This window comes from Copidosoma floridanum, unplaced genomic scaffold (genome assembly GCF_036245765.1).
Source record: "Copidosoma floridanum isolate Cflo_tuat_1 unplaced genomic scaffold, Cflo_Japanese_pri ptg000001l, whole genome shotgun sequence".
NCBI classification, from domain to species: Eukaryota; Metazoa; Arthropoda; class Insecta; order Hymenoptera; family Encyrtidae; genus Copidosoma; species Copidosoma floridanum.
In genome coordinates this window covers 20,723,461-20,747,809 of record NW_028321878.1, presented here as the reverse complement: position 1 = coordinate 20,747,809, position 24,349 = coordinate 20,723,461, and the positions used below count along the sequence as shown (strand labels likewise).

Here is a 24,349-nt window from a genome sequence, read left to right as displayed (position 1 = left end):
CCTGGACCTTAAACCCTTCATTATAATTGCCACAAAAACACAAATACATTTTCTACTTATTAAAAAATCTAAAGTAGGATCTTTAAAGATTTCAGAGATTGCCATGAGGGTACAATGAAAAGCTGATCTCTCACGTAATGGACTCTTTAGTTGACGATTTTGACGCTGCTGTTTCAATCTCGATAAATTTTCTGCGTCAGTTTCTTGACGCCTAAGTAAAATTGTAATTATTAGATACACTTGAAGTTTTTCTTTCAATTCACCCTCTTGCGACTTTTAGCATGCTTGAAATTTTTGTGACCCCTAACAGCTGTTTTCTATCAACTCTGTTAAGTTCTAATATATTTGTTGGCAAGGTAGTTCGACGTTTGATGGCCCTAAAAAAGACCGGTGAGCTTCTTAAGTTAACTCTTTCTTGACTGCAGTTAACAGTAATTGTGACTGCCTGGATACCTCAGGGTGATCTTCTCTGGCTTGCTGTTGAAGACCCAGACTGATTGGGAGAAAAATTACAAAGTCCAAAGCTTTGGGGCTAGTTGTAGTGCTCTTTCCCAATGTCTCCCGGTATAACGTCGAAGACGTTGGTGTCTAAAGAGATTGGTTAGTGATACTTGTCCAGTGGAGGCTGTCCCGTTGGCTCAAGTTTTTTTTCCTTCATAGCTGTTATAGGTTTGCCCAACGCTGACCTTGGAGAGGATCAGTGATTCCTGGTTGAATGCTTAGAGTCGAGAGAATAGTACAGGGTCGTCGGTCACCCGTTTTCTAGCCTTGCGAAGAACAACTCTGCAGGTGACGTTTGCTAGTGAATGGCTGACTTGGTTTAATAGTGCCCGTCTTAAGTTAATATAGTCGTTTAGTCGACGAATCGTTTCCGGAAATGGTAGTAAAAATATATTTGTTGGCAAGGTAGTTTACACTTAGGTAGATCCTAAAAAGAACCGATGAAATTGATGGTTAAGTAAGGAACGTAAATACTTATAATGACCCTAAAAAGCACCAGTGGTGAAACTTCCAGGCTATTCTCTATTATTATTCCTGATGATAAGGAGCTGGCTACGGGTTGCTTGATTCTTACCCTGGGAGTCTCGATGTACGGAGACTGTGATGGAGGTAGGTACGTCGCTGACCAAAGAATATCTCGTCTCGGCTCGTTCCCCGGATAACCAACCGCTCATCGTTAGACGGAAATATGTGCGTAAGCGCGTTGGGGATGCAACGACCAAGAAGGTAGCTGTTGTGGCTGCCCGTGCCTCTCAGAGCTGTCTTCCCTTGCTTACATTTGTAGCCACAAATTCTCTAACTGCATCAGGTGGAATGGTGGGACTGCCACACAACTCTGAAGAGTTGGTGCAGATTGCGTTCAGGCTAGATACGTCTCCTGTTATTGTGGCAGAGACGGCAACGGTTAGAATTAATTTTTTTTTTTTTATCGCACTCGTCGAGAATCAGGGTGAATGGACAACTAGGTCCCTTACCCCTTCGAGAAGAGTGTCGTCCGTAACTGGGATACCCAGCTGCAAGACTATCATCAGCATTCTCTATACAGCTCGTTGAACTGCCGAAGCTCGACTACATCACTATCAAGACGCTCTGGCGTATTAAAACCACACTTATTTAATTATGTTGCAGGTAGCTTCGATTTTATGTCGACGCCACCTAGCGGATATTACTGAACTAAAGTGAAAAGCTGGCGTATTTTTGCAAAACTTTGAGCTTATTTATTGCTATTGTTATTAAATTTTTTAAGATAAAAACTATACTAAAACCATCTAGGAAGTATCATGAATCAGTGTGCAAAATTTCAGCAAAATCGGTTCAGTCCTTTTTGCGGTTAGTGATTACAACAGTTTTAGCGACTTTGCTTTATATATTACTAGCAGCCCCCCGTCTCGGCTTCGCCCGAGACTTACTAAATAAAACACCGTAGTGTGTTGACATGTAATGTGAAACATTTTTAGTTAGAAAATTTTACACATATTCCCGATACATCTCAGAACAAAAATCTTTCTTATTAAAAACATATTTTTTCGGAATCCATATAGTTTATTTGGTCAAATAATAAGGTGAAAAGATTCAAAAAAATAATTATACTGAAAATTTATGCCATAAAATAATCGATGGCTATAAGAAGTTGTTGATTTAGTTTCTCCTGTGTAATTCACGAAAAGGGCTATTTTTTAAAGCTGTTAAGATTTTAAACCCCTAAAAAATTTATATTAAAAAAAAATTTGTTTTCTCATACCTCACAACTTTATTACCAGAGCAACAAAGTCCTGGACCTTAAACCCTTTATTATAATTGCCACAAAAACACAAATACATTTTCTACTTATTAAAAAATCTAAAGTAGGATCTTTAAAGATTTCAGAGATTGCCATGAGGGTACAATGAAAAGCTGATCTCTCACGTAATGGACTCTTTAGTTGACGATTTTGACGCTGCTGTTTCAATCTCGATAAATTTTCTGCGTCAGTTTCTTGACGCCTAAGTAAAATTGTAATTATTAGATACACTTGAAGTTTTTCTTTCAATTCACCCTCTTGCGACTTTTAGCATGCTTGAAATTTTTGTGACCCCTAAAAGCTGTTTTCTGTCAACTCTGTTAAGTTCTAATATATTTGTTGGCAAGGTAGTTCGACGTCCGATGGCCCTAAAAGAGACCGGTGAGCTTTTTAAGTTAACTCTTTCTTGACTGCAGTTAACAGCAATTGTGACTGCCTGGATACCTCAGGGTGATCTTCTCTGGCTTGCTGCTGAAACCCAGACTGATTGAGAGAAAAATGACGAAGTCCGAAGCTTTGAGGCTAGTTGTAGTGCTCTTTCCCAACGTCTCCCGGTATAACTTCGAAGACGTTGGTGTCTTAAGCACCTTTTTTAGTTGCAGATTCAGTTGTTTTGGTGATCTTAGATGGGGAGATTGGTTAGTGATACTTGTCCAGTGGAGGCTGTCCCGTTGGCTCAAGTTTTTTTTCCTACATAGCTGTTATAGGTTTGCCCAACGCAGACTTTGGAGAGGATCAGTGATTCCTGGTTGAATTCTTAGAGTCGAGAGGGTAATATAGGGTCGTCGGTTACCGGGTTTTCCAGCCTTGCGAAGAACAACTCCGCAAGTGACGTCTGCTAGTGAATGGCTGACTTGGTTTAATAGTGCCCGTCTTTAGTTAATATAGTCTTTTAGTCGACAAATCGCTTCCGGAAATGGTAATAAAAATGTATTTGTTGGCAAGGTAGTTTACACTTAGGTGGATGCTAAAAAGAACCGATGAAATTGATGGTTAAGTAGGGAACGTAAATACTTATAATGGCCCTAAAAAGCTCCAGTGGTGAAACTTCCAGGCTATTCTTATTCCTGATGATGAAGAGCTGGCTACGGTTGCTTGATTCTTACCCTGGGAGTCTCGATATACGGAGACTGTGATAGAGGGAGGTACGCTGCTGACCAAAGAATATCTCGTCTCGGGTCGTTCCCCGGTTAACCAACCGCTCATCGTTAGACGGGAACATGTGGGTAAGCGCATTCGGGACGCAACGACCAAGATGGTATCCGTTGTGGCTGCCCCATGCCTCTCAGGGCTCAGAGCTGTTTTTCCTTGCTTACATTTGTAGCCACAAATTCTCTAACTGCACCAGGTGGGATGGTGAGACTCCCTCACAACTCTGATGAGTTGAACCAGATTGTGCTCTGGCTACATATGTCTCCTGGAATTGTGGCAGAGATGGCATCGGTTGGAATTCGTTTTTTTTTTTGATCGTACTCATCGAGTTTTAGGGTACATGGACACCTAGGTGCCTTCCCCCTTAGAGAAGAGTGTCGTCCGTAACCGGGATACCCAGCTGCAAGACTATCATAAACATTCTCTATGCAGCCCGTTGAGTTGCCGAAACTCGACTACAACACTATGGAGACGCTCCAGCCTATTATAACCACCCTTATTTAATTATGTTGCAGGTAGCTTCGATTTTATGTCGACGCCACCTAGCGGATTTTACTGAACTAAAGAGAAAAGCTGGCATATTTTTGCAAAACTTTGAGCTCATTTATTGCTATTGTTATTAAATTTTTTAAGATAAAAACTATGCTAAAACCATCTAGGAAGTATCATGAATCACGGTGGAAAATTTCAACGAAATCGGTTCAGTAGTTTTCGCGGTTAGTGATTACAACGGTTTTAGCGCTTCTGCTTTATATATTAGGAAGATAAGATTATGGTTAAAAATTTAAAAAAATTTGTTCGACCTGCAACCTGCAACTTATATGGCACCCAGTGTTTTCAATAGACGTTAGCCTTTTTTCCCCACTTTTATCAAACACTTCAATTAAAATGTAGATTTATTTATTTGCGTATACACAAACGCAGTGAGAGCTTGTCTACTGGGATAAAGATGTACACATTATATTTAGTATGGCGATGACCCCTTCTTAACAAGTTTTTAGTGGGAACGTTATGTTGTACTTGTTATTTTGAAACATCAAAGGCTTTGTATTTTTTGCAGTTATCATGCATATTTATCGACAATATGATTCTTATTCATTTTATAAGCTTAAAATAATATTCTCACTGTCATTCATCTTTTTTTTTTAATCCAGATAAATCTTACACCATATAAAGTTATACATACTGTGTAGAATCAGTTGTGTTTCAGTAGGATACATTTCTTTTTGTAGTTATATAAATAATTGGCATAGTTATACATTGTCCAAATTAAAAAAAAAAACTTTTTTTCATTACTATACTATAAAAAGGTTGAAAAAATTTACTTTTGTTTTATTCTTTACAGTACTTTTATCAAACTTTTGTGTCCAATAATTAATTAATTAAAATGTTCTTACATTTTCCATAAAGATATGGGTAAAAATGATGAAAAATTAATGATTACTCAATGTATAAATACATATTTAGACTGGATATTTTTTGTTATTATAATATACCATTTCTTAAGAAATTTCGTACTATGATATTGAAACAAGTTAAATTAATATTACAGGTTTTATAGTAATTTTAGCTTACTCCATGATGGGTCGAACTCTTTGTGCAAGGAAACCTCCCTTTGATTCTGACAGTACGGCAGGGAGTGCAAGCTCTCAACAGGTAATTAATGAGATATAACGTAATTTTTTTAAGTAAAATTTGTAGCATCAAAAGTACTTACCCTACTTTAGGCGTTTATTTTAACTTTTGAATGTTTACTGCACCCTCATTAGAAAAAATATAGTTCTCACCTGGTGCGCATCCAACCAGGGCACGCAGAAAGAGTCCTTGGTGCTTGCCTTGGAGAAATGCGCAATCAGGTACGAAAACTAGTAAAACAGAAATTTGGTATTATATTATTCGACCAAAATTGGTATAACCCCATGTAAATAGACAAGTAGGTGAGTAGGTAAGTAAATAGACACGTAAGTGTACAAGTAAATCAATGGGCTAAAAAAAAAATGAGTGCGTTAATAAACTCGTAGACTGTTTGTAAGTTTTAAACAAAAGTAGTCTCTTAGGACTCATTTAAACACTATTTTTACATATGGGTATGAAATGTGATAGTGCTCTGAAAATCTGAAAATCAGCAAACACATATATTATATTAAATTCCATCGTTAAAAATCGCGTATTTTGGGATCAAAATTAAATTTTCATATAACTTATAATGTTAATAGAAAATTTCTCTTTGGTACTATTTAATAATTAAGACTTTTTATTTTCATGAGCAAATATAAAGTGTCTATGATAATACAGCATACACATATTGCATAATCAAATGAAAATTGTTGGAATACATTTTATTAAACAACTTTAAGTGTTTTGTGATTGAAATTAATTGTTTTACGTCGTTTCTTTCAAGGGGTTTAGATTAGTTCGAGAAAGACGGAGAGTAGCATGGATATTATTATTACTGGCCGGACTTTTTGCTCTCTGTTGGTTACCATACAACGTTGTAAGACTACTTATCGACTTCCAAATTGTTGGTAAGTATATTTTGTCTGTAAATATAGTCTTCTGCGTTATTTTTATTTCTTAAATGTAGCAATCCGAACTTAGTTTTTTATTTGCGGTGGTTCTTTTGGTTGCGATGAATGGGTAGTAGTATTCCAACTATCTTCTTTTGAGAGAGTTTTTAGGTTTTTATGACGTTCTAGGACAAAATATAAGATGAGATTATTTTAAAGCATGAACGTTAATGGACATAAATATGTGAGAGAAAAAAATATTTATACCATCTTTATCACAGTCATGAAATGAATAATACTATTTCATATACTATTAAAAGTGTAATTTTACGGTAATAACATTTTGGTCTACTTATTCAATTTTATTTATACAAAACACATTTCTTATTTCTTTCTTGCTACATATATTTTAGAAAAAATATGTTATAGTATTTCTAAAGATAATGTATTACGTTATTGAAAATATGCGCTACATACAAAAACATATTTTTTAGAATTTATGTATTTAAGCATCAAGAATAACAAACATAATTGAACTAAAGTTACATATTGTTATGCTGCTTACGCATAGTAGTTTTTTTTCTTTTATATACTATTATCCTAAAAGCATCATTTTTATTTTGTATTGTAGCAAAAAAAATTTTTATTTCCGAGTATAATTGTAGCATCTGTAAGCAACACTGTCCGATTTTTGCCGCTCCAAGTTATTAATAATAATCTTTGAGTCACAAAAAGTTGAAGTTATTTAGAAATGTTCACAATGTATATTTTTAGTTTGGTTTAGTAAAAACAATTCTCATCTTTGCATTTTCGAAGCAATTGAGTACGATAGTTACTATGAAAAAAATGTTTACACTTCTTTCAGAATCGAGAACAACCATTTTATATAGTTGATTTTACAATATTACTTTTTTTTTAATGCGTAAAATAATTCACAAAAAAGTAGATTTTCTACTTATTATAAATGTATATTTATAATTTCAGACCGAAAGGATTCGATTTTTAATTTGTTGTCCTACTGCTTGTTTCTCGGACATGCTAACAGCGCAATAAATCCAACTGTTTATTGTTTTATGACACGCAACTTTCGAAAAAGTATCAAAGAAATTCTATTTCATAATATTTTACATAGTCACCGAGCTGATGGATCCACACGTCATCGAAAAGTAAGTATTAACGTCGATTTTTCTGTTATACCTAATAATGTGAAATAATGAGATTGAAGGATTTCAACTAAAGGTCTCGAATATTCTTGTTTAAAGCAAATAATTTTTTATTTATTGCCAAATGAAATTATAAACGATCTAAGCATTACGAAAGAGCATTACGAATAAACATAATCATACTTGTATCAAGGGGGTGAGAGCGAAAAACAAATTTCTTACGACAATCTCTAAGAAATTGTAATGTATTCGCTTTTATTATGTTCACAACATATTAAAATTTCAGGAATCACAGAGTCACAGTTTTTGAGAAAAAAATAGCAAACTTAGGATTTTATACATCTATAGGCCCTTCTGAGAATGTTGTCGCGAAACTTAGATATTTATCAATAACTTGAAAAATGTTTTTACAAATCTTTCAAAAAACTAGTGTGTTATTGTAAATAACAATAATAACATATTTCAATTTGAGAAAGCCTGCTATTATGGTTAGAAAAATACTTTGATTGAAAGTTTGAATAAAATACCATTGGTATATCTACATACAGCAGGCGAGAAATAAAACATGGCGTGTAAATTCAATTTTGAAGGATTAATTTTTTATTTTCTCACTTATTAGTAATCTTCTACTGTACGATATAGAATAGCTCATACGATTCATGAAGAACAACGTTAAAGTACAATAATGTTTAATCCAAACTTAACTTGTGAGGCTGACTTTACTGCTCAAACCCCCTTAAATGTCGTTACACAAATCGTAACAATACTTATTTTCCACAGAAATTTTTTTCAAAAATATGCCAGAAGTATTTTTACAGTGTTCCAGATACTAATACATCATTAATAAAAACGTTTGTTTCTCTGTGTGTTTCTTCTCGGGAGGGGGGGGGGTGCATATGATGGCACGAATTGCTGAGTGTATAATCTTTATGACTTTTTTTTTAATTATATTAAACTTCATTTTTAATTAGTTATGTCTGTGAATCTTATTAACGTGTTGCTTATATAGATCTAAAAAAAACTTATTTTCTCATTATTAGTATTACAGTTAAAAAGTACATACATTTCTTTGTCAACAAAGATATTTAAACAGGTTTTACATTATGAAAAAATTTTATTGCAATTGGTTGAAAAATTGTTGAAACACACCTTACTATTTTATTCAATTATTTTTTAAAACATTTGTTTTCCTACTTTTATTGCTGCGTGTAAACAGAACTTTTTTTCTATTTAAAGTTTTAGAACAAAGTTTGATTTTTTCTTAACTGTTTTGTGTTTCACTTCCTTTTCATGCCGATAAAATTTCTAATACATCAACAATCAACCATGTACGGTAAACGGACACCAATCATCGGGCTCTGATTTGAAATTCAACCTCGAATTCAACCAACAAAAAGTTTAGCTGCGTAGCTCTATGAAATGTTTCAAAAATAGAGCATAATTATTTTAACTGAAAACCAGAAAACCAGTGTCTCGGTCCATGAAATTTTATTATTGTTCATATTGTTATTTTATAATTTAAAAAAATAACTTACTCTGACATCTATTTACTAAAAAGTTTTTAAAAATACAATGTTATAGTTAAAAATTAGTATTGTAATTTAAATTAATTAAAAAATAGCTCAGACAAGTATGTATATAGAATTAAATATTCAGATGAAGATCTTGAGAGAGTTTTGTGCAAATTCATTGGTAGAAATTTTGATTGTAAGAAAATATTTAGTATCAACACTACGTAAAGGGGAAGGGCCGATTTGGCTGGTTTGTGGCCCAATATACTTTTGGGCCAAAAAAATATAAAAAATCATGGTAGTATCTTATAAAGATATTCGAAATTGATTCCACTTTAAACGGACCATCCCCCACTTCCCAGTTACCCCCACCCCCACCCCTTGGAATTGAACACACCATTACTCGCGAATGGTATTTTCGAGAGATTTGACACTGTCAAACATGTATTCTGACGTGATTTATGGTATATTATAGTTTTTGGGGTTGCTGATTATGAATCTTTTATACATTGACCTCTACCACGTCAGGTTCAAAGTCATTGGAAGGTCATTTGCAGGTCAAAACATCCAAAATTGGTGAAAAAATCGAAAAAAAAATGAAAGTATATTGGGCCAAAAGCCGGCCAAATCGGCCCTCCCTCTTTTTCTACCTTCACCGCGAGAGTCTCCTTCTATCAGATTTTTATCTGCTGACAGAATGGATGACCATGTTATATTCATGTCAATCACTCTAAAGTTTACAGTAATTAACATAAATATAAGATGATTTAGAGTCTAAACGCATCTCTCTAAGTGCATTATCGCTACTAATATAGTTCAAATTCAATAATGAGGTGGCACTACTAGTTCAAAAGCACCGAGCTTCTTTACAGAGAGTGGTAGTTGGCTCAGTGATGGTTAGCATGCTAGCTTCGAAAACAACACCGTTCAAAGGATCGTTAGTTTAATTTCCGGTCAGAGCACTCAGATTTTTCCTGTGCGTTCTTGTCAGGGAAACAATCTATGATTTCAAAAAAATGCGTATGCGCAACAAAAATGATTTTGAGAAAAAAATAATATAAATGAATTATTGACGAAAAGGATAGGATGAGCGAAGGATACCCAAAAGTCATCCTCAGGAGGTGGAAATATTTGAAGTGCCTTGCATAACGTGCTAGCCCGTGGTAATATTTTGGACCTCAAGAAGCAAAAGACACCTGAAGATCACCTTTAAGAAACCAATAAACTCCTAAGTGATAAGTTTTATGCGTTGCCAAGTGAACATTTCCAGGTCACAGTCTGATACCTGGAGGTCACCTACAAAATGTAGAAGAACTTTTATCAAAATCAACGTATTCTTAGTTGGAAGAGTTATCTTGGATGAGGTTGGAATCAAATAGGACAGTCCGTCTACAAAGAGGATATCACCAATCTATCAGATTATGCCTCCAAAACCTTTGGCACCAGTGGCTTCGCAGTAAAAAAATTTTTATTGTGTATCCACTTAGGAGAAACAGCTCATGAACGACTATCTGCAAGTAAGATTGTAATTGTTCTATAATGTCGTCTTCATCAGGTGAGTGATCCAGTTTTATCGATCCATGTTAATTTCATCTGAAATTATGTTAAAGATTTAATTAATAACTCTTAGAACACTGGCTGACCTCAGAGCAATCACAGTGCTTCAAGTGTACCAATTGAAGACTCAAAAGAAAAATACAAAAATGTCAAGCCCTCGAAACATATGTTAAGTCTGAGAAAAAGAGTCTCTTCATGCAAACTATTAAAGCTTAGGTTATTGAGGATACCTGCCATCAAATCATTTATAAAAAATTTCTAAACCTCAACCATTTTTTTACCAAACTTCGAAAAATCTTTTCACCTCCACAGAGTCTTATCTAACGAGTGAGCGTGGCAGCGAACCCATTATCAACCCAGTAAAATACGCCCTAAATCTAGCCATTGTTGCCATCGGCCGAGCACAAAAATTAGACTTACCTTTAATTTCAATACAAAACTCATAATTCGGACCTGATTTACTAAATTTCCTTATCGATACAGGTTCTGAACTTAACCTTATCAAACAAAAAACTTTGAAGGGAAATGGAAAATTGGACATAAGGCACAGCTCCGTACCAAGTTTGAAGGTGAAATGACAACAAAACATATACCATACACCTTGATGAGTTAATAAACAAGCTGAACTGTACACGAAATACCGCTCACGAGAAGCTAATAAATGCAAAAGAAAGATTAAAGGTTCATTATAATCAAAAACTAAACATTAAATTCTTCAATGTAGGGGACATAATATTTTTATAAAAGGAATCCAAGCTAGGAAAGTTCGATGACTAATATACGGAGTAATACCAGGAAAATCAAATTAATAGAGGATAGAATAGCAAAACTAAATTTGAGGCATAGTAGGACTATAATTGTTTATCTTAACAAGCTTAAACATGTCTACTTGTAACACAAAACGTATGAAAAAAAATTCAAACCTAGTTGTAAATTTACTTAACCTAAAACTTGCCAATAAAAAATCTAAGGAGAAAAAAGGAAGCTGACAAGAGTTGTCCCAGCTTATCAATCAAGATATAGGAATCGGGGAAGTTTAACTTAAATTTTAAAATCATCAAAACAAGTAATACTTTTCGTCTTTTTCCTGTTCTTTAGAACTTCCACGTATCGGAGCCACACCCTCTTACCTTATAAAAAAAAAAATATTTTGTACCTCCCGAATTACAAAATCCTACCCCATAAAGAGATATATATATATACACTAGTGGGGCTTCGCTCGCTAACCCTTGTAAATAGATTGTAACTTCAATTTTAAAACTTTTTCAGAAAGTTTTCTTTGGGTTTTCTTGGGGAAAGTTTTCTTTTTGTTTTTTTTATTATCTTACTAACCATTATGTTATTCTAATCATGATTTTTACAAATACTACATGACAGAAATCTTATAACAACAGTATTTTTTGTTTATTTTGTTCTCTTACATAAAACTTTATTACTTAATATTCGCTTTATTACTCTGAACATATTTTTCTGTGTTTTAATAATTACTTATGGTTTATCTTGAAACTAACTTTTTTTTTATTGTGTTTCTAAGTTTGAACTAATAATAATCACTTTATTATTAAATTTCATAAAAAAGCATTTTTTTTAAATGTTTACATAATGATAATTCTCCAATATCCTTACTTTTCTATGTACAGTAGCTTTGTCCTTTCAATGAATTATTTCGCGAAAATTTACTTCCACATTCTGAACATATTTTTTAATTTTAAGATTGTGTATACTACATACCTTATACTAAGATAAACTAACAGAATACTTACAGATAATCGTAATAATAAATGTGTCCAAAAATTTCCTAAGCCTTTCACTAATGTAACATCGTTACAGAAAAGTGGTTTCCCACACTTTATTAAAAAAAAAAATATTTTAGATAATCATTCTTATAAAACTAAAAATAAAATCTAAATTCTGGTTAACAATTCAATGGTTGTACCACATAACAAATCTCTATTAATGTAATATAAGTGTCACATAAATAACACATGAAATACATGTATGACTACATTTATAAAGGTGGTGATAGAGCTTTTACGGAAATTCAAAGAGTAAATAATTCTGAAAATGAAATCTAGATAAAATTAAAACCATAATTGATAATAGATATTTGAGCCCTTTGGAAGTAGCTTAGAAATTGCAAGAGTTTCTAATTTATGGTCAAAGTCACAAAGTGGTACATTTCTCCGTACATCTTAAAAATAAGCAAAAATTAATATTCTAAGAAAATAAAATTCAAAACAGAATGAAAATATTGCAGACATCTTTACCATTTTGGCTTAAGTTAAATAAAATGGATGATTTTGTAAAATCTTTGAAGTATGTATACATTCCAGAAAAACATATTTTTAATAAACATCTTAAGATTCAAGTAAAAAGAAAAATTGTAAAAAAAATACAGCAATAGGGAGATTGAGTATAGTATCTCTTAAAAATTATAACCGTTTTCTCAAAATTATTATTAAACAAAAAGCATTATCATTCGGAGGTTTAAAAATACATAACAATATTAAATACGAAACGTTTGAAGATACTGTGATTTCCATGTGTTAAATAGGTCATGAAACTCATATTAATGAAATTTTTAAAGAAGCTAGCACAATTAGGCATCCTTTTCAATTATTCCGTGACAATGAGAAAGTATTTTTTTCTACATCGAACGTTTTTGAGAGGCTGGTGTGCCCTCGGTAGGAAAAGTAGGATTTGCTACATAAGCACCATAGCTCCGTGACTATCTTACGTCCCACGGGCCCTGCTTCACAGGTCCCTCGGGCCGCAAAATAGTCCCAGAAACGACGGCACTTATCCGACGAAAACTACTAATTTTTGTTCTATTGACAAGTGGAAAGGTTACATTCCGGGGTGAGAATCGCTCTAAAGATTTTTGAATATTTTTAATTTCAAAAAATGAAAAGTCAAAGCATGTAGTAAAAAAATGCCTTGCAGCATGAAAAAAAAATTTTGTTAAACAAAACAACCTCTATAAAAAGAAAAGAGATACGAGTCATGAAAATGTATTTACAAAAAATTATACAAAAGATCTAAATTTACCGTATAATATTTAGATGTGCTTTTGCGATTGCAGCTGAAGCTCCGAGCTCACAGCAATAGGGATGAGGTATGACCTCGTCACCTTTGGGTTGGATGGCCAATTCCACCCGTTTTCTTTATAAAGCTCACTACGAGGTTATACGTTTAAAATTTTACAAACAGGAGACTATAATATAGCAACGTGCTACTAGTATGGAGATCGGGCAAGAAGAGAGAGAGTAAGCGGTCAACCGTTTAAATCTCAGCTTTTTCTATTTTACGAAAACAAATGACTATTAGACAGAGCAAATGATTCGGTTTTTGAGCAACTTTGACCGACAATCCACGCCCTCTTATACATTAATTACAATAATTTTTACGTGGTTTTTAATTTCAGAAAACATTCAAGGCGATAACATATGGAAAAAATGTAAAATATATTTTACAGAACATTGCATTAATCATTAAAAGAACGGAGCTCTTCTACACATGAATCAAATCTTTTAATCGGAAGATGAATCTTGCTTATCATTCAATGTACCAATTTCAAATAAAATCGCTTAAACCCAAATGATAACAATAAAAAAATTGCATTTTGTAAACACATGTTTAATTCAATGTATCTTTAGTTAAATGATGACCAAAAAAATATTTTTAAAACTATAAGCGAGCAAAGCAATTAAATTTTTTTCTTACGTTGCTAGAGGATCAGAAACACTTTTTTGTACAAAACATTGACTCATTATAGACATTGAGCGATAGTAATGCCAAAAAGAAGTTTAAGTATATGGGATAGTTTGTGCTATGGTACGCGATTAAAAGTTACAAAATCGTTGAAGTATAATATTGTAGCAGAAATAATAACAGAAGAAAAATTAGGAAATAGAGTTCTTATTTCAAAAATAACTCGAAATACAGGTAATTCTTCATGATTAACTTTTGTACTATGCAGAAAGTAATTTCCTACAGTTTTAGCATTTGTTATGACAATTAATAAATTGCGAGGACAAATTTTTGACAGTGTTAGTTTATATTTGAAAAAATCATAATTTACCCACCGACAAATTGTATGTACCATTATCACAATGCAAAACTAAAAATGGTATATCTATTTACATAAACTAAAAGTGATAATGATTATGAAATAGACAATGTTCGATGGAAATACATTTTCAATTAAAATATAAACAAAAATATTATTATTAATTAATGTTTAATAACAAACAGTAAAAGGAATGTATTAACAAAAAAAAATTATTAAAGTATGACTTTGTATTATTTTATTATTATTCAGATACAGAGAAGTCAAACATTTTGTAGGACTACTGGCGATGACTACCACGTTTATTATTATTTTATCAAAACGTCAAAGTTTTCACATTACATAAAGTTGAAACGTATATCATAAAAGACATGTTTTTATAAACTATTAATATTTATATAAAACTAATTTTTTTTAAAGTCAACGCACTAAAAACTTCATAGTTCAGAATAGCGTGAAAAATAATTTTTAAAACAATTTACATAGTTTATAAACTCTGTATATTTAAAAAAAAATTTTTTAACATTATTTATAACTAAGGTTAATCTATCTGCCTTATGAGTGGCGTGGAAATGATATATGTTGTATGATTCTAATAATTTATGACTATAAAGTTTATCTACCTACCTCATGGATTGTGTGTAAATGATAGATACTGTGTAAAAATTATAATTTATAAATAGTTCACACACTAAAAACTTTATAATTGAAAAAAGTGAAAAAACTTATTTGTCTGGTAAACTATCCTTGTGGTAGGGCTCTGGGATTTCAACAGAAAACTAAACCTACTGAAATTAGGAAGTAAACAAGAAAATTGTCCGTTACACTGTGGGGGGGGGGAGAATTGTGGTTAGCCCCACCTCAATTCCCATACGTAGAAAGATTTATACATACATAGTTATTTTGGTGAATCTGTCCACACATACACCCATATCCCTCATAGTCCCTTCACAGCTCCCTTACGAAACAAGAAAAAGTTTTCTATACGTCTCTGTGCATTTAACCCAACAATGAATGTTTAAACCCCACACTCCTCTCACTACCCTTCATGATTCCCCTCTATATTTTGTGTCCCCCCGTCACTAGCCCCCACAAAAACTTAAAATATTCATAGAAAACGTTATATTTATCCTGTTTTCTAGCGCCCTCACTCCCACATAATCCCTTCACATCCTCCCCCCCCCCAAAAAAAGGGAAAATTCTCTACATTTCTCCGTGATTTTTACCTAACAAAAAATATGTAGGCCCCCACACCCTTTTCCAACACACCGCTTCGAATTTTAGGTATCTCTTTAACAGCCCTTCCATAAAAACTTAAAATTTTTTTGTAAAAATATGTAATAAAATGGTACATAATAATATGGGGTAACTTCCCCCCCCCCACATCATCGGACAAAAAATTAACATGTATTGTAATGATACTTTATTGTAATGTTAATATGGGTTACTTACTGCACTTACACCCTCCACATCAATTTAGAATTTTTGTGAGATTAGTTCATGACAGGGTCACGAGGGGCTTACCCCTTACCCTCTTCATTAAAAAATTAGAATTTTTCTTAGATACTTGTTATTTTTATATTTAACTACGCCACACCTCTCCTTTTCAATTACTTAAATTTGTGTTTCTTCTATTTTGTTAGTTTCTGTCTAAACAATAATAAATTTTATTATTAATAAATACTTTCTGAAAACAGGTAGCTTATGAGGTGGAAAGTCTCGATGGTATATTGTATTACATTACCTTTAAATCTTTCTATGTTATATACTTATTTTGGTGGGTATGTCTACACCCCTCCCCACACATCCCTTACTTAAAATGCTTAATCTACTGTTTTTTAAGATATATCCACATTGTACAGTTGTATTTTATGATGCGACTGCCATTCTGTCCCTAGTTCGAGTAAAATCCTGCATGGGTGGTATGCTAACCAGGAGTCGGTACTGCTGGTTTACTTATTTATGCAACCAAGCAATGACTCTGGGAGGGCGAGTATTCAACACTTTGTGGGGGACAAAAAAGGGAAAAAATGTGTGTGCAATTGTAAGGGATAAATGTATGTGTGTTATGTAAAAAGGAGTAGGAAGAAGTGGCATACAAAACCAGTGGTCAGTGGGTGTTTGAGTACTCAAGTAAGAAGTTGTATTTCTATGACAGACTACATATGAACGGAAATACCTTCTATAAATTGATATTTTAGAAAACCCACTGCGATGTTGTGAGAGTCAAAAATTTAATTATCATTTGATACGTATAAAGAGTTGAAGATGTGATATTTTATACTCATGTAAGGTTAGTATGGAGACACCTTTATCAGGATAAAGAGTCAATAAGGAACCGTGGGTACAAAGATGGATTTATAATGCCCCCAACCAGTGGCACGGAATACCTTATAGAGAGTATATTGGTACACAGGCAGGTTCGCAATGCCCCTAACAGGTAGTACGTGGCATTTTGGGTAGATTTAATATTTTGTAATAAATGTATAAGTAAATATAGGTGTAAAGGTTCACTTTTAATACTTCTGGACGCGATAATTCTTCAATGTCTCAGGATCGGCTTAGTTCGTATTGTATGTAAGTATGCAATGGTGAGGGAAAGCTAGGAGATTGTACCAGCCTTGGCACCGTCTCACCTAATGCTATATTTAATCGAAGATAAGATTGCATAATAAATAATATAAAATTAAAGTGAATATACATATTATACCTGTTTCACAGGTCCCTCTAGCCGCAAAATAGCCCCAGGGACGATGGCACTTATCCGACGAAAACTACCATTTTTGCTAGATAAGTTAAATGTTTATTAAAATCTGAGTTTTGTATATGATTTATGATAGGTGAGTAGGCTGAATTAATAATATAAAGTTTGTGATTTTAATTTTTTTTATTTCTTATAGTATCATTTTAGCCTGTGCGCTGTTCGTAAGAATCAAACAATCAAAAGAATAGGTTTCGGGTAATTACAAGTTCTTGGTTTGAAAGTTAATTTTTAATTGTTTTGATATCCAATGCTTTCATAAAAGTAGTAACTGTATGAATTCATATCATGAGTTCGTTTGGAAAAATTGAGGTAATTATTTTGACACTGTACAGAACGATGTAAAGTCATACAACTTGTATCTTTATGTTGGCTAACTGAATCAGTACGTGACAAAGACCCTGAATTTATCTTTTTGGGGTACTCAACACGATGAAAATGTAAAATTATATGTACGATTCTGATCCATATACTTTTATTGATACCATATGTATGAGAAGATCCTCAAGAAATAATTGCCAGGTTCTCAAAAACGTTTCATTAAAGACATTAATTAGAATATCGCAGTGCACTTCAAACTTAAACAACTCCTTAAAATATTTAAGATTGCTTAGTTTCGCATGATTAGGTTTGCCCCATTCTTGCTTAAGTGAAGTTTATGATAAGCTTCTTTATGAGTTGATCTTGAATATATGCATGTATGCTTATACTTTTCTCCTCACTGTAAATCTAAATATGTTAAACTACATGTTGAAAGTGTGTACTTCAAATTTTTGTTTGTATAAAACTCATGGTGGTAGGGAAGGCAAGAATTTTAAGAACAACCAAATCAAACCAAAATAATTGATTAAACAGTTTCTTTAAATTGGACACTTTTAAACGAAAAAAATTAATGTAAGACAGTTTTGAAGTAAAAAAACTTAACTATCACAGATTTAACACGTTTCCAAGTGTATGAAATCTGTGATAGAAATATATAACTGGCTACAGCCTCCATGTGTTAATCAAAGAGGAAAAACTGAAGTGTAATTTAATAATGTAGGTTACTGTTGTATAGGACACCCCTTTTACGATAGAGTGCACGCTTCCAATAAAATTTTTTATCAAGTCTTCTAAATACTTAACGATAACATTGTTAATAAATTATAAACATATATTGCAGCTAAATCTAGAAAAAGTTTTTGTTCAAACAAATCGCTCAACTATTTATAATAATATAGCCATTTAAAAAAAAACTACTTAATATTTGTTAACTTATACAATTTTTCTTCGATTTTGATTTAAAACCTCTCAGTCTTTTGAGAAATGAATTATCTACAATCGTAACTTTTTTTGTTTGTAAAATATTCATTGGTTATGTCAAAAAAATTACTTTTTAAAAAAATCATCGTAAATAATTATTTTTTTGTTATAAATAATCAATACTTTACAATCAAAAAAAGTTTTATATGATTGTAGATAATCAGTTTTTAAAAAAACTGAAAGGTTTTGGATCGAAATTGGAAAATAATTATATAAGTTAACAAGCGTTAAGTAGATTTTTTTTAAATGCTTATATTATTATAAACAACTGAGCGATTTGTTTGAACAAAATTGTTTTCTTATTTTGCCACACTATATGTTTAAAATTTATAAGTAGTGTTATCATTAAGTATTTAGAAGACTTGATAAAAAAATTTCATTTGAAACGTGGACTCAAGCGTAAAAGGGGTGTTCTATGCAACCTTAAATGTTTTACGAAGCATCGATTTGGTTTTTCTTGAAATATTTATTAAGGCTACTATAATGCATTTTATATTAAACAGAAATTTTAATTACACGCGTGTGTTACCGTTCTATCACACATTAACTTGAAAAAAATAATTAATATTCAATAGATAAAAAAGTAAAGAGTATCTATTATTTGTTGTATTTCAGTGAACTAAGATAACTTTACTTCTAACTTTATGACACAGCACCTTATTAAATTATTCGTCTCTCTCATTTCTCCTATATGTTATACATAATGTAGTGCAACTTAAACTTTGCCTTTAATAATTTTTTACGAATTAAATTTAATTAAATGAGTTATCGGAACAAAGCCAGTCTTCAAAACTACATGTATATTAACATACTTTACACTTGCTTTGTAATCTAAACTTGTTTTTTAGAACGAAGTTCTTTGTGTTGCGTACTCGGGGGGCTGGAATTTTAAAACCGACAGATTTTATGAAACGGAAGTGGCCTACCGGAAGTCACTTACTCTCGAATTCCCCTCCTTACCCCGTCACCCTCACCAACAGTTCACTGTACACTTCCCCTCACCCACAATTCATGTTTAAACGAATTTTAATTTTATTTTCCCACAATGATTTTTATTTGACTTTGAATTTTTTTCTTTTACAATTCTAAAAAAAAAAAAAAAAAAAAAAAACTTCCCAATTAAGAGATTAGAACCCTCGACTACATGCATATGAGTCAGGTACCTTACCTACTTTGCTACAAGCGCTGCCGATTATGATAACTTAGTTTCTTGTACTTGCCGTGTGCTTCGTAACTATAATATTTCATTTTCATATGCATTCACTGATAATACATTCAACTAATTATCAATTATTTATTTAATAATTTCTTATGTAGCGTGCTTGGGGGCTTATTTTAAAAACGACAGATTTCCATGAAACTTGAACTCGCTTACTAGAAGTCTCTTGATTCTGAAAAAAAATTTTTTTTTTAAATAATAAATTTAAAAAAAACAAAAAATTAAATTAGCATGAATGTGATTATGTAGATTAAATCGAGTAAGGCGCGTTATTACACATTAAATATTAGTATTTTATGCATTTGATAAATAAAATACCAACCGATTTTTTTCAAACCTGATGTTTTTTTTGCATTAAAATAATGCTAATAATTACTATCATAAATAAATTATATAATAAATAAATAAATTATTAAAATGAACATATACAATAGAGTTAAAGAACGTAATTTTTAAAGGGGCTTATTTCGAATTCGACTAACAAATTATGTTACCATGTCACATAATCATAAAAATATAGTAAATTATTAAATCAATAATAAATAAATTATGTAAGATCATTATATATATATATATATATATTTCGAGTTACATATCATTGTTATGGTTTTTAAGGGCGCTTATTTTGAATTTCATAAACAAATAATGGCAAAGTGTTATTAAGTATCAATACAAAAATAAAACAAAAATTTTTTTGATTGGCTATACAATTTCAAAAAAAATTAATGAAATGAAATATGAATTCAAAATAAAATAAAATAAACAAAGACATGAATAAATACAATAGAATAGAAAAAAATGAAATAAAAAAGGGAATGAAAAAAAAAGATTAAATAGAAAAATTAAAAAAAATGAAATAAAGGAAATGCAAAAAATGAAAAAAATGAAAAAAAAAAAATTTTGACCATTCTTTTTAAAATTAAATATTCGTTTTGTGCATAATTTAAATGAGTGCCTCCAATCAGTCACTAACACAAGAACGTTTGGCCTAGACAAAAGAAAAAGTATATCAGTTGAACATATACACCTTAGATTTTTAGATGTAAGCAAAAAAAGAAAAAAAAAAATTACAAAAAAGTATTAAAATAAAATATGAAAAAAAAACGAAATGAAATATGAAAAAAAATAAAACAAGAAATGAAAAAAAAAAAAAAAAAAAAAAGGAAAAATTTTTTTTAAATAAAATAAAAAGTAATGAAATGAAATATAAAAAAATAATGAAATGAAATATGAAAAAAAATAAAACAAGAAATGAAAAAAAAGATACAAGAAAGTAATGAAATAAAATATGAAAAAATAATGAAATAATACATGAAGAAAAATAAAATGAGAAATTAAAAAAAAAAACAAATTAAAAGAAACAAACCAAAGGGTATAAGTGGGTCATGGGACCCACGGTAAGGACGAAGTTTTTTAAACATGACATGAGTATAAAGACACACAATTTCTTAGGTAATAAGGGGGTCGCCAGACCCATAGGAAGAACAAAGCTCTATAAAAATAAGTACTGCATTCATGTGCTTCACTGAAACAAAAACTTGAAAAACGAATAAAAAAAATAAGAAAATTTAGTTCAGTACTTCCAATAGTTGAACTTCGTGAGTACGTCATGCATAAATACAGTACTCACGAAGTTCAACTATCTACGAGTTTTTGTTTCAAATTATGATGATTCCCACTGCAAATATCTATGTAGTATCATTGATTTTACAGGGATTCCATACATAATTGAATTAAAATCAAAATTATTCTGAGTTCATAGATTACTAATCCACTTGAGAATGTTTATACTGTTTAACATTTATAATAATGTATAGCTAAATACACGAGATTGTTAAGCCCATTAAGTCAATATCCACATAATCAGACAAAAACAGACGGATTCGACAATTATAAATTAAAGTTTTATCAGATTATCAGTACGTTCTTTTTATAGTTTTTTAAACAGTTTGGAGGTTTGGATATTTTCAGTAGACCAAATCGTTAATCCTGTTAGAAGTAGTATTGATTATATTTGAATCGTATACGAGATTTTTGATGAATTAACTTAGCAAAATGAGTTGAATTTCAACATAAACTGATGTGGATGTTATGTGTAATCTATAGGTATATTGATAGTAAGTATAAGCAATGACGAAATGCCTATCTACTAATAATAAATTTTTTTTTGACGAGAAATTTCATCTTTTTAAGTCCTCGTTATGTATTTAATTTTCTTCCTGAATACTGTAGTCACAAAAAATCTTTAAAATAACCTTACTGTAAAAAAAAATCAATAATATAACTATCATAACAGTTATTTGCATGTTCAAATTAGTGAAAATTTTGCAATACAAAATTATATATGAACAAATATTTCTGTAAAACATTACTTTTTTTTACTACGGAGGTAAAATAAGCATTATTAAAATTCAAAGCAGATTTTAATCCTTACAACTAAAAGATTTTTTTTTTTAAATAAACAACAGGTGCTTAGAACACTTAAGCTTTATTATTTTCAGAATAAAATAAATTTCTGAAATAAATGTAACACACGCTTTTTTCTGGCTCGTCGTTTTTATGAAAAAAGTGTATAGTTTTATTTACACACTAATAGATTTAAAGTGTTAGGGAAATTTTACCTAAAAAGTAGAAAAGGTTATCTTTTTAAACAAAAAATCATTAGAAATTCCAATGTTATTGGAAACTCTATGTTGTGGTTCCAGACGCAGGGCTCCACTGTACTCTACAGGGCTCCTCAGCTCACTATCAAGCGTGATGTCCAATACAACCCACAAACATATACTGGTGGTAGTGACAGCTATGCTAATCTATCTTTTAAGACGCTTAGTAGGCAAAGAGCAACTGCTTTGCATCATGGTATAATAGTTCATGCAACACAAGCAGCTCATGCCACAACCTCATCTGAACAGCAGCGAAGCTTGCAAACAACTATATTGAGTAGTGGCCATGATTGCAGCCAACAAGGTATGCACTAAGGGTGCTTTTTAAATTCGTCTTAGAATCAATGCTACTATCACAAGGCACACTTTATTTGAAGGTAATTTAAATCTAGTAATCCGTAATTTTGTCCCGGTGGAAACTATTAAATAACAGTTTACCAATAACATTTTAAGTACAGTAAATGTTTCTTATAATGAAAGTTATTCAAATAATAAATAATTTTAATTCAATTAATTTTCTTATATTTTTATTTACGATAATGATAAAATTAGAAAGTGTATGAAAATTTTTCGTCTTTTAAATTAAATATGATATATTAACTCGAGTCAACAAGAATCACGTACCCAATCGAGTTGTGACAATCAATGCGAAAATTATATCTCTCATTAAGCCCAACCTACGTACCCCATTTTTGTAATGAAAAATTGTCATCTTACAGCGATAAGAAATGCTTTAATTGGTATTTGCCAATATATTTTTGCAAGTTATGTTTTTGAGCATTAAGCAAACGATTCCTCGGCAATTGAATTTATTAATTTTTGTACGACCAAGCAAAATCCATACTTTATCTTTTTATTCTCCCCACATCCCAAGTAATTTTTTTTAGTCACATAATCCCTCTTAAATACAGAATTTGAATATTCCAGTAAACAACTGGTATTAATACCATCGTAATTTACTTTTCTCTTTTATAAGTTATATAATCTAAACTACAATAACTCTCATTTTTCCAGTAATTGTTAACAGTATTTAATTTCGTAATGTAGAAGCAATCAATCGACGACTTCTAATATTTCTTTGGTACCATTCCCTTTTATCCTAAAGAATAACATCAGCTTCAAAAAATGTGTTTTAACTAATTATTATTTAATAAAAGCATTTTCAACGGTCCTTAAATCTAAAGGTCATTCAAAAGATCTGTAACTTGTCATTCTTTTTATTCCGACATAAATCTCGCAGTCGTTTGAGTTTACGATAACACTCTGTTTTAGTTGAGAATTTAATATACTCATTTTAAATATACAAGTATCTTTAGGACGGTTTTTATTTCTCCACTTCAAGAAGACATAAGTGGTAAAGTGAATAGGTTCACTTTAGACTGTTTTTTTATACGTGGAGACACTAGGTGAAGAGGCCTACCACGAACCGTCGATTGTCAAGATATCAATACATCGATTTTTATTCTTATTTTTCTTATCATTTAATTTTTTTTTTTTTTTTTTTTTTTAATACTATAGTGACATTGTTATTGACTGCTAGGAACAACAGTTTTTCAGACTAGACTGATTTTGTATGTCACCCAAATCACTTTTAATAAAAATGTTTGTTCCCCACTAAAAGCCTTTCTTTTATTTTCCGCGATAAAATATTGTGAATTTAAACGTATTCAAAGGGAGCTGGTACATCCTCGAGAATACCATCAACCCTACCCCATTGAATCAGACTTAGAAAAAGGGGAAAAATTCCAGGCCCTCACTTCTCATGACGCTTCTATCGAAGAGGTTAGACTGCCATCAGTTCCCCAACGTCGTGTTCCAGAGCTTGCGATGGAGGTGGTCAATTATCCCACACTAGACCCGATTCCTGATGCGGTTCTTCCACGCTCTCGAGTGCCCCGATGCTGTGGCCTGGCGTTTGCGACGGTCGCGGCCAACCAACCTGCACCAGATGTATCATTAGTTTGTTTGATTGTGTATGTTTATTGACATTTTTATTAACACTAAAATAAAAAAAATAAAAAAAGGTCAAATGCAACATTTGTAGTACAGATTTTCAAAATATGTTTTGCATTTAAATATAATGCGTAGTTTTGGAACTGATATTCAGGTAGTGTACTTAAGCTTTTAAATTTTTACATTTTTTTTATAATCACAAGTTTTTAGT

The 24,349-nt window shown here is 31.6% G+C and overlaps 1 protein-coding gene across 1 annotated transcript in view; it reads left to right on the top strand.

Moving 5' to 3' along the window:
• Gr10 (gustatory receptor 10) overlaps positions 1–23,974 on the top strand; it is a 249,541-nt gene extending 225,567 nt beyond the window's left edge. The window contains exons 6-10 of the mRNA XM_089591413.1: positions 4,986–5,089; positions 5,835–5,958; positions 6,925–7,106; positions 22,228–22,562; positions 23,935–23,974. Of these exons, the coding sequence (XP_089447539.1) occupies positions 4,986–5,089; positions 5,835–5,958; positions 6,925–7,106; positions 22,228–22,500 (683 nt within the window). The 3' untranslated portion in view covers positions 22,501–22,562; positions 23,935–23,974. The remainder of the gene's footprint in view (positions 1–4,985; positions 5,090–5,834; positions 5,959–6,924; positions 7,107–22,227; positions 22,563–23,934) is intronic.
• Positions 23,975–24,349: the final 375 nt, after the last annotated feature.